Source organism: Sarcophilus harrisii, chromosome 1, assembly GCF_902635505.1.
Source record: "Sarcophilus harrisii chromosome 1, mSarHar1.11, whole genome shotgun sequence".
Taxonomy (NCBI): Eukaryota; Metazoa; Chordata; class Mammalia; order Dasyuromorphia; family Dasyuridae; genus Sarcophilus; species Sarcophilus harrisii.
Window position 1 is genome coordinate 645,604,183 of NC_045426.1, and position 13,466 is coordinate 645,617,648.

Genomic DNA, 13,466 nt, shown 5'->3' on the forward strand with positions numbered 1-13,466 from the left:
CTATAGAAGTCAGTCTCCTAACAAACTGGTTTCTATCCAACAATAAACTTTCATTTTGCAATTGATAATTCTGGATAAATGAATTCTTTCACTTTGAACCTGTGGTCAACCAAAAGGGGATTTTAACAACTATCTTATTGCCACTAATCTCATCACCACTGGGAATTGAGGAGATAGAAACCTCATCAGCTAGAAACTGGAAATTGAATAGATGCCCATCAAATGGAGAATGGCTGAATAAATTGTGGTATATGAATGTTATGGAATATTATTGTTCTGTAAGAAATGACCGACAGGATGATTTCAGAGAGGCTTGGAGAGACCTACATGAACTGATGCTAAATGAAATGAGCAGAACCAGGAGATCATTATAAACTTCAACTACAATACTATATGATGATCAACTCTGATGTGGCTCTCTTCAACAATGAGATGATTCAAACCTGTTCCAATTGTTCAGTAATGAAAAAAATCAGCTACACCCAGAGAGAGAGAAATATGAGAAATGAGTGTAGACCACAACATAGCATTTCTACTCTTTCTGTTATTGCTTGCTTTCATTTTTGTTTTCCTTCTCAGGTTTTTTTTTTACTTTCTCTCTAGATCCAATTTTTCTTGTGTAACAAGATAACTGTATAGATATGTATACATATATTGAATTTAACATATACTTTAACATATTTAACATGTACTAGATTACCTGCCAGCTAGAGGAGGAGGTGGGGGGAAAGAGGGAAAAGGCTGGAATAGAAGGTTTTGCAAGGGTCAGTGTTGAAAAATTACCCATGCATATGTTTTGTAAATAAAAAGCTATAAATAAAAAAAAGAAAATCCCTAATCTGCCAAAATTAAAAATAAAAAATTAAATCAATAAATAAATTGAAGATGACTATAAATTAAATGAGATTCCTATCCCTTTTTGTGATAGGGTCTATTTGGCTATCATTTGTGAAAATTGTGAAATTGATAATTAAATAAGGGTTATTGTAATATTGAAACCTAAAATTATTAATGATTATCGATTTAATAGGTTGTTGGAGAGAGAGGGAAACAGTATATTGCAGTCAGAAAGAGAGAGATGGGACATGTTAGAAAGAGAAAAAGACAGCATGTTAGAGTAGGGAGAGATACTACATGGAGTAGGAGAGGAGAGGGCAGAACTGGAGTCTATCTCACCAAACCCATGGGACCTCCTTTTCTCTCCCTCCCTCACATGCTTCTCCTTCTCCTTCTCAGACCATGCCCACCCCTATTGCTTCACCCCCCAACCACCTGGTCCTAACAATCCTCCAGAGCACTTATTAAATCCCTCTGCCCTTCCCCTAGACTTCTGAGGCAGGAAATAGAGCAACTTAAAAAGTTTAGTGAATTTAATGAAATGAACTATTCAGGTCTGGATCCCTCAGACACAGACAATAAGTCTATGTTGAGGGTATCTTTTGTAACAAATCCATGGCCAGACATAAGCAGGAAGTTTAAAAAGACAGACAGATGGAATCATAGGCCATTAGGAGACATTGAAGGAGAACAAATAAGAGTCTTCTAAAGATTAGGTGTCAGAAACTTGTATATGAATGGGAAAGATCCTCTAAATCCGGAAGAAGCAGCTTATGCAAACCTCTGGCTAACTGAGACTCATCTCTTCCTTTCACAAATAAAGAAGGGGAAAGAGAAAGATCTGTCAGCTTAGAAAGATGAAGATTTAACTCACCCTCCGCCCCACTGGGGATGGCTGCTTCTTATTTTTCAAGTCTGGTTGCTTTAAGGCAAGGTCATTTTGATGCTATATCAAAGACTCCACTGCTTAAAATTTTAAGAATTTATTAGAGGGACAGCTAGGTAGTATAGTGGATAGAGTGCCAGCCCTAAAGTTAGGAGGACCTGAGTTCAAATTCTACATCTGACACTTAACACTTCCTAGCAGTGTGACCCTGGCCAAGTTACTTAGCCCCATTGCCTCAGCAAAAAAAAAAAAAAAAAAAAAAAAAAAAAAAAAAAAAAAAGTCTATTAGAACTCTTGAGGTCTAGATTTGGGGTACCTAAATGAGATTAGGATTTAGTTGAGGTCTACTGGCAGTTTTGGGGTACAGGAAGTCAAGCAAAGCTCCCCTGCAACCACCTTGGATTCTGTGCAAGGATACAGAGGTAAATGAGGTCTAGTGCCGCCACGAGTCCCCAATAAAAGCATTTATTGGCCCAGAGAGCTAGATTGATAAAAGAGGTTTATTATTGAGTTTAGAAGTAGGAGATAGGTGAAGCTAGAGATAAGGAGAGCACTGGATAGAGGGTCCAGTGGACAGAGGGTCCTCACATGGCTACCATGTTTGGAATCTCTGCAAAGAGGGGTTCCCAGTGTGGTCCTTTTAAGTCGGAAACTTAGCTCGAGGGGTTTTTGGGTGTAGCCCCAAAGTTGGCTCACATCCGGATGGGGCTGGGACAGGTCCGGATCTTCTATTGGAATTCAAAGGGACCAGGATTTGTGAGTCAAAGGGTAATTACATTAACTAGAGGGGTTTGGGAATCAAAGATAGTAAGTTTTCCCACATCAGAACTACAAAGTCTCTTCTCACCACCCAATGGTGTTCCTTTGAACAAAAAAACTACCTGATTATTCCTGAGTCTGGAATTGTTACTAAAACTGGGAAAATTACCTGAAATAAAACTGAGTTAAGGCTGCTTTATCCTATGCCATGTATGTGCACTCAGACTGAGGCCCTGAAGAATCAATTTTGACTGATTACATGATATTATAGCTATTTCCCTACTTTTTTTTTCTCCTATAGCAGATTTCTAATCAGAACAAATAGCCAATAGAAATCACTAATACAATTCAATTATGTAATACCTTGCTGTTTCCAATCTGATATAAAAGTCATTATATCCTAAATAATTAGGTGAATGAGTATTTAACCTAATAAATCTATCAGTTACTAGACATGTGTCTATATATAATAAGGTCCTCAAAGGTTTCTAAAATAAGGTAAAAACAATTGATGCAATTGTCTGTGAGATCTAACCACTATATTATTGTTTATTGAGACCACAGCTGACACATTTTTAACATTTGTCTGTGTCCTATGATATAAATATGTTTCCCTACATGCAAAGCTGCTGGCCAATCTATATTGGCCTCTCTACATCTTGTAGCAGTCCTTGTGGACCAGTATTTCTGTCTCAGACTATTCTAACCTCTATTTATAGGATTTGTTTTTATTCTAGATTTTGATCAAGTTACAGCTGTATTGACCATTTTCAAGGACTTGGATCAATCCATTGGATGCTTCATTCAGTTCCAGCATACCACCCCCAAAATGGGATCCAATGGACATTGGGCCCCATTGATTTGGAAGGAACTGGAACTAATTACTAAATGGACACCAAATTTTGAGTGGGTTCCCTGTTACAATGCGACTTAGGATGAAATTTTTGGGTAAATGTTGCTGAAAGAGGATGCACCATCAACAATTCAGTTTGGTGCCTGTCAAATTATAGAATGTATCTGCATTATTTAATTGAACACAATATTCCCTTCAGAATATGTAATTATTTGAGGGGTCTTTAGATAAGTACCACAGCATAAAACCCCTACTGTGTTATTTTTAGGAACTTTAATTCACTTTCAAGTCTTATATGTGAGATGGCTACTTGACCCTTGTAGCTCTGTCTGCTCCCCTTCTGACGATTCTTTAGCCAAAACAAAGGTGGGGATAAGGGACCAAGAAAGTTGGTGGCTTTTCCCAGATGAGAGGATCCTCATCCCAAAAGCACTTGAAAGAGTAGGCAAAACACTTTCACCAGACAACTCATCTAGGGATTAGATTGAAGAGACAGCAGCCAGGGGAGAAGTGGGAGATGGATTTACTAGTACTCCCTGCCCTTTTCCAGCCTCTCTCAGTCCCTGTTCCCACTCATTTGTCCAGGATCCTCAAATCTTCACCACATTCTTTCCCTTCATTTCACACCTGCCCTTAACTTGCTCTCAGGTGTTCACTGTGCCATAACTACCTCCAGGCCAGATTTTGAGCCTCAATGTTGGCTTTGCATGGACACTAAGCCCCCCTATTATTTAGGAATAGCCCTGCCTGAAGAGGTCCCCAGCTCTTTGATTCCTGACTCTTGTTTCTGGGATCAGCTCAGCTTGACCTTGGAAACATCCAAGGTTCTGATAATTGCCTGGTGTCATCCTCTTTACCTGGTTCCTCTCCCTATGTCTCAGTCTGCAACTCTGTGAAGACTATGGCTACCCCTTCATCTGGGTCTCTGTGCTTCTTTGCCTCTTGGTTGGGAGCTTGGTTAGTCTGTCTCAATGGTCTCACTAAATGTGTGTTGGCTCAGGCCTTTCTGTTACACCAAGACCCTTTATGCATTCTAGTCTCTGTCTTTCTTACTCCCTGGAAAAGAAGGGTGGAAGTTCTTCTCCCATAAAGGGCCACTGACTCATTGGCTCAAGAAGGATGCTGTCCCAGCTCTCATCCCCATTTTGGTGGGGTTGGACCTGCTGGACTCTGCTGCCATTGGCATTATGGCCCTCATCCACAGTGAAATGAGTTCTTGTGAGTTAAGTGCACTGGTGGATCTTGACGGAGGCAATTATAATTTCCTTGAGCTTGAGAGGCAAGTAAAATTCTCTAAGACCTGGACCTATTTATTGTTCCTTAAAGCATCTATTCTGCCCTGGGAAGAGGCCTGTTACTTTTATGCTAACAACTCTGGGATTATCAGGGAGAGCCTGGCTTTTGTCTGTAAGAATCTTGAATCCACGTCAATGGAGCAGGGTCAGGGGATGATCTGGTACCAGTCCCTTTTTAATTCCTCCACATGGCTAACCATTTTGATCTCATCTCTTGTGGTACTACTGTTTCTCCTTCTCCTCGCCCTCAACATAGGTCCCTGCATCTTTTCTAGTCTTGTTAGAGTTATCTGGTCTCAAGCTGAATCAATGAAAATTATGGTATTGCCACCTCTAAATTATTCGGAGGATGATGTTGATTCATTGATTTGAATTCCCCTAAAAAGAACTAGGAAATGATAAAACCTGGATTATAGACCATAGCCCCAATCCTTCCAGGAAAATTGGGTTTGAGTACTTAAAATAACCCTGCAATCCTAAACCCTTTTTTACACACCTAAAAAGTACCTTGTCTCCTTTTCTGTCAAAACCTTCCTTGGCATAAGAATGGCAACGGAAATCTCATGCAAGACCACTGTCTCCCTGTCCTTGTCTTTGATGTATTTCCTTAATAACAGTTGCAAATGTGTGTGTGTGTGTGTGTGTGTGTGTGTGTGTGTGTAGTAGAGATAAGGTGAAGAACTTCACCTTATGTGGCTGCTACCAATAACTCTGAGGAAGGCACCAACCTGTCTTCCACACCACTGTTTCCTGAAGCTAACAGGAAGACTGGGAGTAGAGGAGCAATTTTCATTGATGATATTTAGTGGTTGGCTCTAATTATGTGGCACATGCAGAATGTGACAGTCCTTAGCAAAAAGATAGGTGATGGATAGAATAGCCTCATGGAACCTAGGTCTCCTGGAAAGATACATCTAAAGGGGTCCAGTGTCCATGGGCATCTCTCCTCAGAGATATGTGTATTCCCTTTCATCTGCACCTTATACAGCATGCTGAATTGCAGAGCTGTCCAAGTTCTGGAGCAGAAAGCCCCAAAAGGATTTGATGGCAACAACATTATAATACAAATAGAAAGAAGGCAGGACTTTTAGAGTCTTTCCCTTTCCCAAATCCAAATCATAGGTTGAAAAAAACTCAAAAAAGGAAAATTCCTGAGATCTTACATGACAGCAAATGAAAAAAAAAAAAAACTGTCTGGAGTTGGTCTAAGGGACCCAAGGTATAGTGAAAGGAGCCTAAGGCCTACAGGCAGGAGATTCAGGAGCAAACTTGAGTCTCCACTGCTTAAGTTTGGTAACTCCAGGCAGGTCTCTTCCCTTGTGTGAATCAAATTTTCTCATCAGCAAAATGAACAAATATTTTCTATTTGTACCTCCTAACTCACAAGGTAATAGTGTGGGAAAGGTTTCTTGAGGGCAGGAATCAAACAATTCTTTCTGAGTTTCTTTGAGCTTCTCAGAGCTCAGAGTCTTTCCAGGCTGAGAGGTTCCCCAAAATAGAAGGACTTGCTCCTCCTGCTTGGCCCCATAGTTGAGGTGCATGGTACCAAGGATGTGCTCTCACAGGATTTAAAGCCTGACTTCTATCTGCTCCTTGTCACTGGCTGTTTTCTCGGAATCAGCCCAAGGAGGGTTTGTATGGCCCTAAGAGGGGGTGTGACCACACTGGTACCATGAGGAAGGGTGGAGGAGGCCATCAACTGAGATTGAAGCAGTGCCTGAAGTCATAAAGATATAGAGGAACAGTGAAAACTGGGGGACAAGCCCTGACTCTAAATCTATTTCTTCCTTTCCCTATATACATGCACATATGTGATGCGGGAAAGATTCCAATCTTTGATTCCCACCCCCCACCCCACTCCCAGTTAATGTAAATTACCCTTTGACTCACAAATCCTGGTCCCTTTGAATTCCAATAGAAGATCTGGACCTGTCCCAGCCCCACCCGGATCTGAGCCAACTTTGGGGCTACACCCAAAAGCTCCTCGAGCTAAGTCTCTGACTTAAAAGGGCCACACTGGGAACCCCTCTTTGCAGAGATTCCAAACATGGCAGCCATGTGAGGACCCTCTGTCCACTGGACCCTCTGTCCAGTGCACTCCTTATCTCTACCTTTACCTATCTCCTACTTCTAAACTCAGTAATAAACTTCTTTTATCAATCTAGCTCTCTGGGCCAATAAATGCTTTTATTGGGAATTTCGCACAGCTATTAGACCTCATATACCGCCATATCCTTGCGCCGAATCCAAGGGGGTTGCAGGGAAACTCTGTTTCCTATACCCCAAACCTGCCACTAGACCTTAACTAAACCCTAATTTCATTTAGGTATCCCAAATCTAGACCTCAACATTCAATCTACACCTCAACATATGCACGGAAAGAGAGACAGAGACAGAGAGAGACAGAGAGAGAGAGAGAAAGCGACACAGAGACAGAGACAGAGACAGAGACAGAGACAGAGAAAGAGACAGAGAGAGAAACAGAGAGAGACAGAGAGACAGAGAGAGAGAGAGAGAGCCTTTCTCTTCCCTTCTCTGAATCCTCACAAATACACACATGGAGAACTTATTTCTCCCTTTCCCCATGAACATACTCATGGAGTACCACATAGCACAGCAGCAGCATCTAGGGCTCTAATCCCAGGTTTGTGTTAAGGTCTCTGCCTGGGCTCTAGCAGAGTGAGTCTGGCACAGTAGTATGTGCCTGAGTCCTCCTTTTGAAGCCGGTTCAAGGTCAGAGAGACAGTTTTGGCCACATTGTCCCTCTTGATGGAAGCCCTGCCTTTAATCCTGGAGCGGTACTCTATGTAACTGCCAGTATCCTTGCTGATGCTGGCCACCAGCTCCTTGGCACTCCCAGTTGAGCTCCAGTGCCAGGACATGGCATAATCCTTGAAGTTAAAGCCAGAGGCCTGGCAGGTCAGGGTCACAGACTGGCCTTCATGTGTGATTTGTCCTCCTGTCTCCACTAGCCGCACCTGGGCTTGGGAACCTGCAGAGGACATATCAAGGACAGTAAGCCCTACACAAAGCCTCCATGGGAAGGGGAGTTTAGGGAGCTCGATTGAGAGAGCTGGATGCAAATTAGAAATTCTAGTTCTAACCCAGGCTACCTGGGAGAAGCCAAGCAACTAGAAGAAGAAGCAGCTAAACTTCATAGCTCTTAACACCAGAGAAGAGAGGACTGGGAGGAGATAGGGATAGAGGTATCTAGAAGCTAACTAGAGCCGCAGCCCTATAGAGAGGGTGAGGAAGAAGAGAGAAGCAGTGAGAACAGGACAGATACCTGGGAGAATGGAGAGGAGCACACCCAGAAGGTAGATCCTGGCAAGAGTGGGAAAGGTGCTGGCAGACATGCTGCTGAGTCTGGCAGGATTCTCTACAAAGGATGGGGTTTGCAACTGTGGTCCAGAGCTGATAACATCTGTGTAGAAAGGAGTTCTGCCCAGAGGGAAGTGTTTTTAAATAGGCAGCTGAAAGCAGTGTGGTCTGCCCATCCCCCACCCTGGCCTAGGAGGGGGTGGAGCATGAAGCAAACAGATGTAAACTCGGGCAAGAGAAGGGAGTTAACCCAGAATAACTCTGCCTGCAGGGCTCACTTCTAGCCCTACTGGTGTTCAAAAAATTACCTTTGGTTTTGTTACAGGATCTGCAACAAGAATCCTGATGTATGGGAGTGCTTGTGCTGAGGTTGGGAAGGGCCCCCAAGAGGTTGGGATCAGAGACTGGTGTCAGGAGGTATCTCAAAAGAATTTGAAGGCTTGAACCCATATCCAAGTCAAAGGGCAAAATTTATTGTAATTGTAACCCCAATTGAAACAGCAAAAGTCCAGAAGATTCAGCAAGGAACCTGGAGCAAGAAGACAAATTTATCCAGTTCATATTATTGATATGCTAATTTTATGACCCAGACGTAGAACTGAGTGAGGAGTGGTCTCTGGAATTTGGTTTTCATTGACCAGCAGATCTAGAACTCTCCTAACTAAGTCCAGAAAACTTTAGAAACATTGACAGACAAGATTGTTAGAACAATAGCATCCTAAGTGTGTGGAAAAGTGAAGAATTTACAGATTAAGCACATATTGATCAGAGATATTAGTTAAAGTAGATCAGATCTATAGGCCACGGTCATGGCCTGGACTGCATTCCATTGTCCAAAGAAGGGATTATGGGCAGAAGCTGTATATCACCTTGTCTACTGCATTCCACTGACCAAAAAGGTTCATGTGACCAATCACAACATATAGAGGGTGGGATTTTGGAGGTTCTTTGTCTGAAATGTATAAAAGCTGTGAACATTTTCAAGGGTGTGGCTCTCTCTTGCTGTGAATTTGGCTCACACCGGGATGGGGTCTGCTTCTTGAGATTCTAATAAATAATTCTGTTTTCTATGAGTTATCTCTGAGTAGTCAAATTGGATAGGTCTTTTTGTCCCAAACAGTTGGGGGCTCTCTGGGATGGGGTCTTTGGGGGAGATGGCTGTGCACCCTGGACAAGGACAGGTACCCACGGAGCAGTTTTCTCCATGGTCTCTGGCTCTGGATGTGCAGCCTCCCTCCCCTCTTAGACAACAACCCAAGGCAGAGATACTCAGTAAAAAGCAGAATTAAAGACTGAAGGAAATAGAGTCCTGATGGCCGGCACCACAAGCCTGAAAGATATTTACACATGTAAACTCGAGGTAAGCAATCAGAAGTCTGGGGATCTATTGGCTGGGTCCAGGGAGACCCCAAGGGATTAGCCCTCCTAAATTTGTTTTTGTGTTGGGACTGTTTTAGACCCCAATGAAAGGACTTCCTGAGAAGGGTCTCAAGTGGTTGCAGTGGGACTTGAGTGGAGTAGGGAGGAGGATCTACACCAAAGACCTGGAGATGGGGTCCAGGGTGGTATAGAAGCAATCCAAGAGTTTGTATCAGGATGTTAGCTAGGGAATTCAAGAAAAATAGAGCTCTTTGATCACTATATACTTCAACAACAATACTATATGATGACCAATTCTGATGGACTTGGCCATCCTCAGCAATAAGATCAACCAAATCATTTCCAATGGAGCAGTAATGAACTGAACCAGCTACGCCCAGCAAAAGAACTCTGGGAGATGACTAAAAACCATTACATTGAATTCCCAATCCCTATATTTATGCCCACATGCATTTTGGATTTCCTTCACAGGCTAATTATACAATATTTCAGAGTCCGATTCTTTTTGTACAGCAAAATAACGGTTTGGTCATGTATACTTATTGTGTATCTAATTTATATTTTAATATATTTAACATCTACTGGTCATCCTGCCATCTGGGGGAGGGGGTAGGGGGAAGAAAGGGAAAAATTGGAACAAGAGGTTTGGCAATTGTCAATGCTGTAAAGTTACCCATACATATAACCTGTAAATAAAAGGCTATTAAATAAAAGAAAAAAGAAAAAAAAGAAAAATAGAGCTCTTCGTCTGTCTGTGTGTGTGTGTTTGCTTTGCATTTTGTGTTCTGTGTTTAAAAGTTAGCAAGCTTGTAAGAGATAAGAATTCAGCCATTGTGTTGCAGGTTTAGAAAAATATCAGGCTGAATTGTTGGGAATTGGAATTCATTCAGAGTAGTTCAGAATGTATTGGTCTTAAATCATGGAATATCTAGGCATTCTCTGTGAAGGCAGAGAAATGCACTAAATGGTCTTGGAAGTTTAGAAAAGCTCCATTTGGATTCTGGGAGGAAAGAATGTTCAAGGTTCAAACTTCTCCCCGAGGAGTCCTGGGAAAAGCCCCTAGTCTGTTTTGTTGATTTAAAAGCTCTGTTAAGTTTTAAAAACAATGATTAAGAAATTTGGGAATTGGTTATTTTAATGTTACTTAGTATAAAATTTGCTTGTGATTTTAAACTTTTTAACCTGATGTACTAATTTGTAAGTAAGGGAAAACTGAGCTGAAGAGTTTTCAGAGCCTGTTAGAGTAAAGGGCAATAAAAACCTTATCTGACTGAAACCCAGGCAAATTTTTAAGATAATTCTGAAATTGTGAGTAATAATTTTGCTATTGCCTTTGTGTGTGTGTAGAGTAGAGATAAGGTGAAGAACTTCCAGCAGCTGTGTGTAGTAGAGATAAAGTGAAGAACTTCCAAGAATGTTTAAATTCCTCTTCTATATTTTAGTTTCTCTAGGTCTCTGTGACCTGCATAAGTATGTTGAGTAGTAGCCAATATGTACTTGGATTTTAGATATATGTATTTAACCTAGAATGATGGCATTTATCACTGTTCAAGTTATCAATGTTTAGACAATTAGTTGCCTGATGTATGGTTCCTCCCAGAACTAGGGAATCTGCTGTTTTTGGCATGAATAACATCCAATTAAGGGGGGAGGGGGGACACCTATCTCTTAATGTTCTCTAACTCATGATGTAATCCTTTGTAACTAAAACCTATAAAAAACTGTATATCTATCCCTTCTACCGTGAGCTCTCTCTCTTTCCCTCATCACGGTGGAACTGCTCATTCTCCTGAGAATTTATTAAATAAAACAACTTTTCTGCTTTTTACTTCGAGAGGTCTCTGAATAGTCATTTTTGGATAGGATTTTCTATGCCTCACACCTTTGCATGCTAGATTTGTTTACTCTGAGTAAAAGATCTTGGAATTTGTTTGAATATTGAAACCTTTATTACTAAAAGGAAAAAAAAAATGCCTATTTTAATAATGGCAGAAAAAAAAAAAAAAAAGCAGTCTGCTTTAGAGAGGAAGGGAAAGAGCAATAAAATTCAAACTTAGCCTGGGCTTGTGGCACCAGGCTTGTATACAATAACAGGCAACTGGCCAGTGGGTGTCCTGTTTGTCAAAAACTGAATAGAGTGGCCCAATGACAAGTCCAAAAAGGAGGAAGGCCCCCTGGTATCAGGTTTTTCCAAAGCATTCAGATGGACTTTACCGAGTTGCTATCAGTGGGGCATCTCAAATACCTGTTGGTCATAGTGGGCCATCTGACCTCATGGGTCAGAGGCCTTTCCCCTTGCCCGGGCAACTGCCTCAGCAGTCGTAAAAGTACTCTTTGGGCATATCATTCCAGGATATGGGTTGGTGAAGCAGATATATTCAGACCAAAGCACCCATTTCACAGCTAAGATCCTCCTATCTGTGGCCCAAGCTCTAGAACTATGGGACTAACACACCCCATGGCATCCACCTTCATCAGGTAAAGTGGAAAGGATGGATAAGGAAATTAAACAGCAATTAACTAAATTTGCATTAGAGACACAATTGCCCTGGACCAAGTGCCTTCCCTTTGCCCTATTAAGAATTAGAACAAAACCCCAAAAGGATGTGGAATTATCACTTTATGAATTATTGTATGGTCACCCTTATCCAAAAGGGATTCAAAATTCTTCTTTGCATCCAATATTTGAGACCAAGGATCTGTTTTTGAGGAAATATGTCATGTCTTTACTGCAACATGTGAAATCTTTATAACTGAAAGGGCTTATTGCTCAGATTTTTCCCTTAGGATTCACAGTGCATAAGTTCTAGCTTGGAGACTGGGTCCTGGTTCGGCCGTGGAAGGAGGATAAGCTGACCCTGACCTGGAAAGGACCGTCCAGATCCTCTTGACATCAGACACAGCAGTGCTATATAGGAAAAAGGGTGGACTGAACATACCAGAATTAAAGGACTGGTGGACACTCCAGGGGTGTGGATTTCCAAACTGAATCCAGAGAATGAGCTGAGACAAACATTGAAAAGGAAATGATGAACTATGCATGTAAAATCTTGATAGTGGTATTGATCTGGGGGACCTTATTGAGGCATTGCCTAAATCAAACAGGTGCAGGGCAATAGATGGGAGAAAGTAAGTGTGAATGGACTTTTACTCATCATCCAGAGAGGGTAGATAGCATAGATTGTAGTGAATATAGAAACAGATGGAACAAGTCAAATATTACTTGTAATGATAGGTTAGTGCTTAATTGTGTCCACCAGCATTCATTAGGGGGTAATAAGGGATGTTTGAAGGAATTTAGTTGAAGTCTACTTGTCAAACACCCTGTAATCTCCTCAAACTGGTGATGCTAATGGATGGGGAGATGCCTGGTCCCCAGTACAAATTATCAAGGAATATGGACCGGTGACATGGGCCCAAGATGGTGGTTTGGGATATTGGACAACAATATATATATATATATATATATATATATATATATATATATATATATATTAAACAGATTAATTCAACTGCAAGCAGTCTTAGAGGTAACAACTAACCAAACTGCTTGAGCCTTTAATCTATTAGCCAATCAAGCCACCCAGACAAAAGAAGTGCTTCTATAACATAGATTAGTTTTAGATTATCTGTTAGCAGAGGAAGGAGGGGTCTGTGAGAAACAAAATCTGTCCACTTTAATGCAAATTGATGACAATGGACAAGTAATAGAAGAAATTATTAAGGGCATTCACAGGATAGTTCATGTGCCTGTACAAGTTTGGAAATCTCCCTTCGCAAATAGCTGGTGGTGTTGGTTTGATGGTGGCTGGTGGAAACAGCTCTCATGGTACAGACATTGCTATCGGTATTATTCTGTTGCCACTATGTTTACCCTGTATGATTACATTGGTAACAAGAATAGTTCAAAGATCTCTGTCAAGAATTTTACATACAGAGGATGCCATTAAAATGATGATTTTACAAAAAGAGGGATGGGAGGCGATAGCAGGGGATGATCCAGATGAGGAGATTAACAAACAATGTGTAGCGATGTTAATCAAATTTGATCACAATGAATATATATATTTATGAATAATAGGGGGTATTGTGTGGAAAGGTGAAGAACTTACAGATTAAGCACGTTTTGATCAGA

The 13,466-nt window shown here is 41.2% G+C and overlaps 1 protein-coding gene across 1 annotated transcript; it reads right to left on the reverse strand.

Annotated features, from left to right (window-relative positions):
- Nucleotides 1-7,156: 7,156 nt before the first annotated feature.
- On the reverse strand, nt 7,157-8,070 carry LOC100935579 (Ig heavy chain V region 914). The gene is made up of 2 exons (XM_023498512.2): nt 7,917-8,070; nt 7,157-7,622 (listed from the first exon to the last, which is right to left on the reverse strand). The coding sequence occupies exons 1-2, from the start codon at nt 7,984-7,986 to the stop codon at nt 7,282-7,284; spliced, it is 411 nt and encodes a 136-aa protein (XP_023354280.2). The 5' UTR covers nt 7,987-8,070; the 3' UTR covers nt 7,157-7,281.
- Between the last annotated feature and the right edge of the window lie 5,396 nt (nt 8,071-13,466).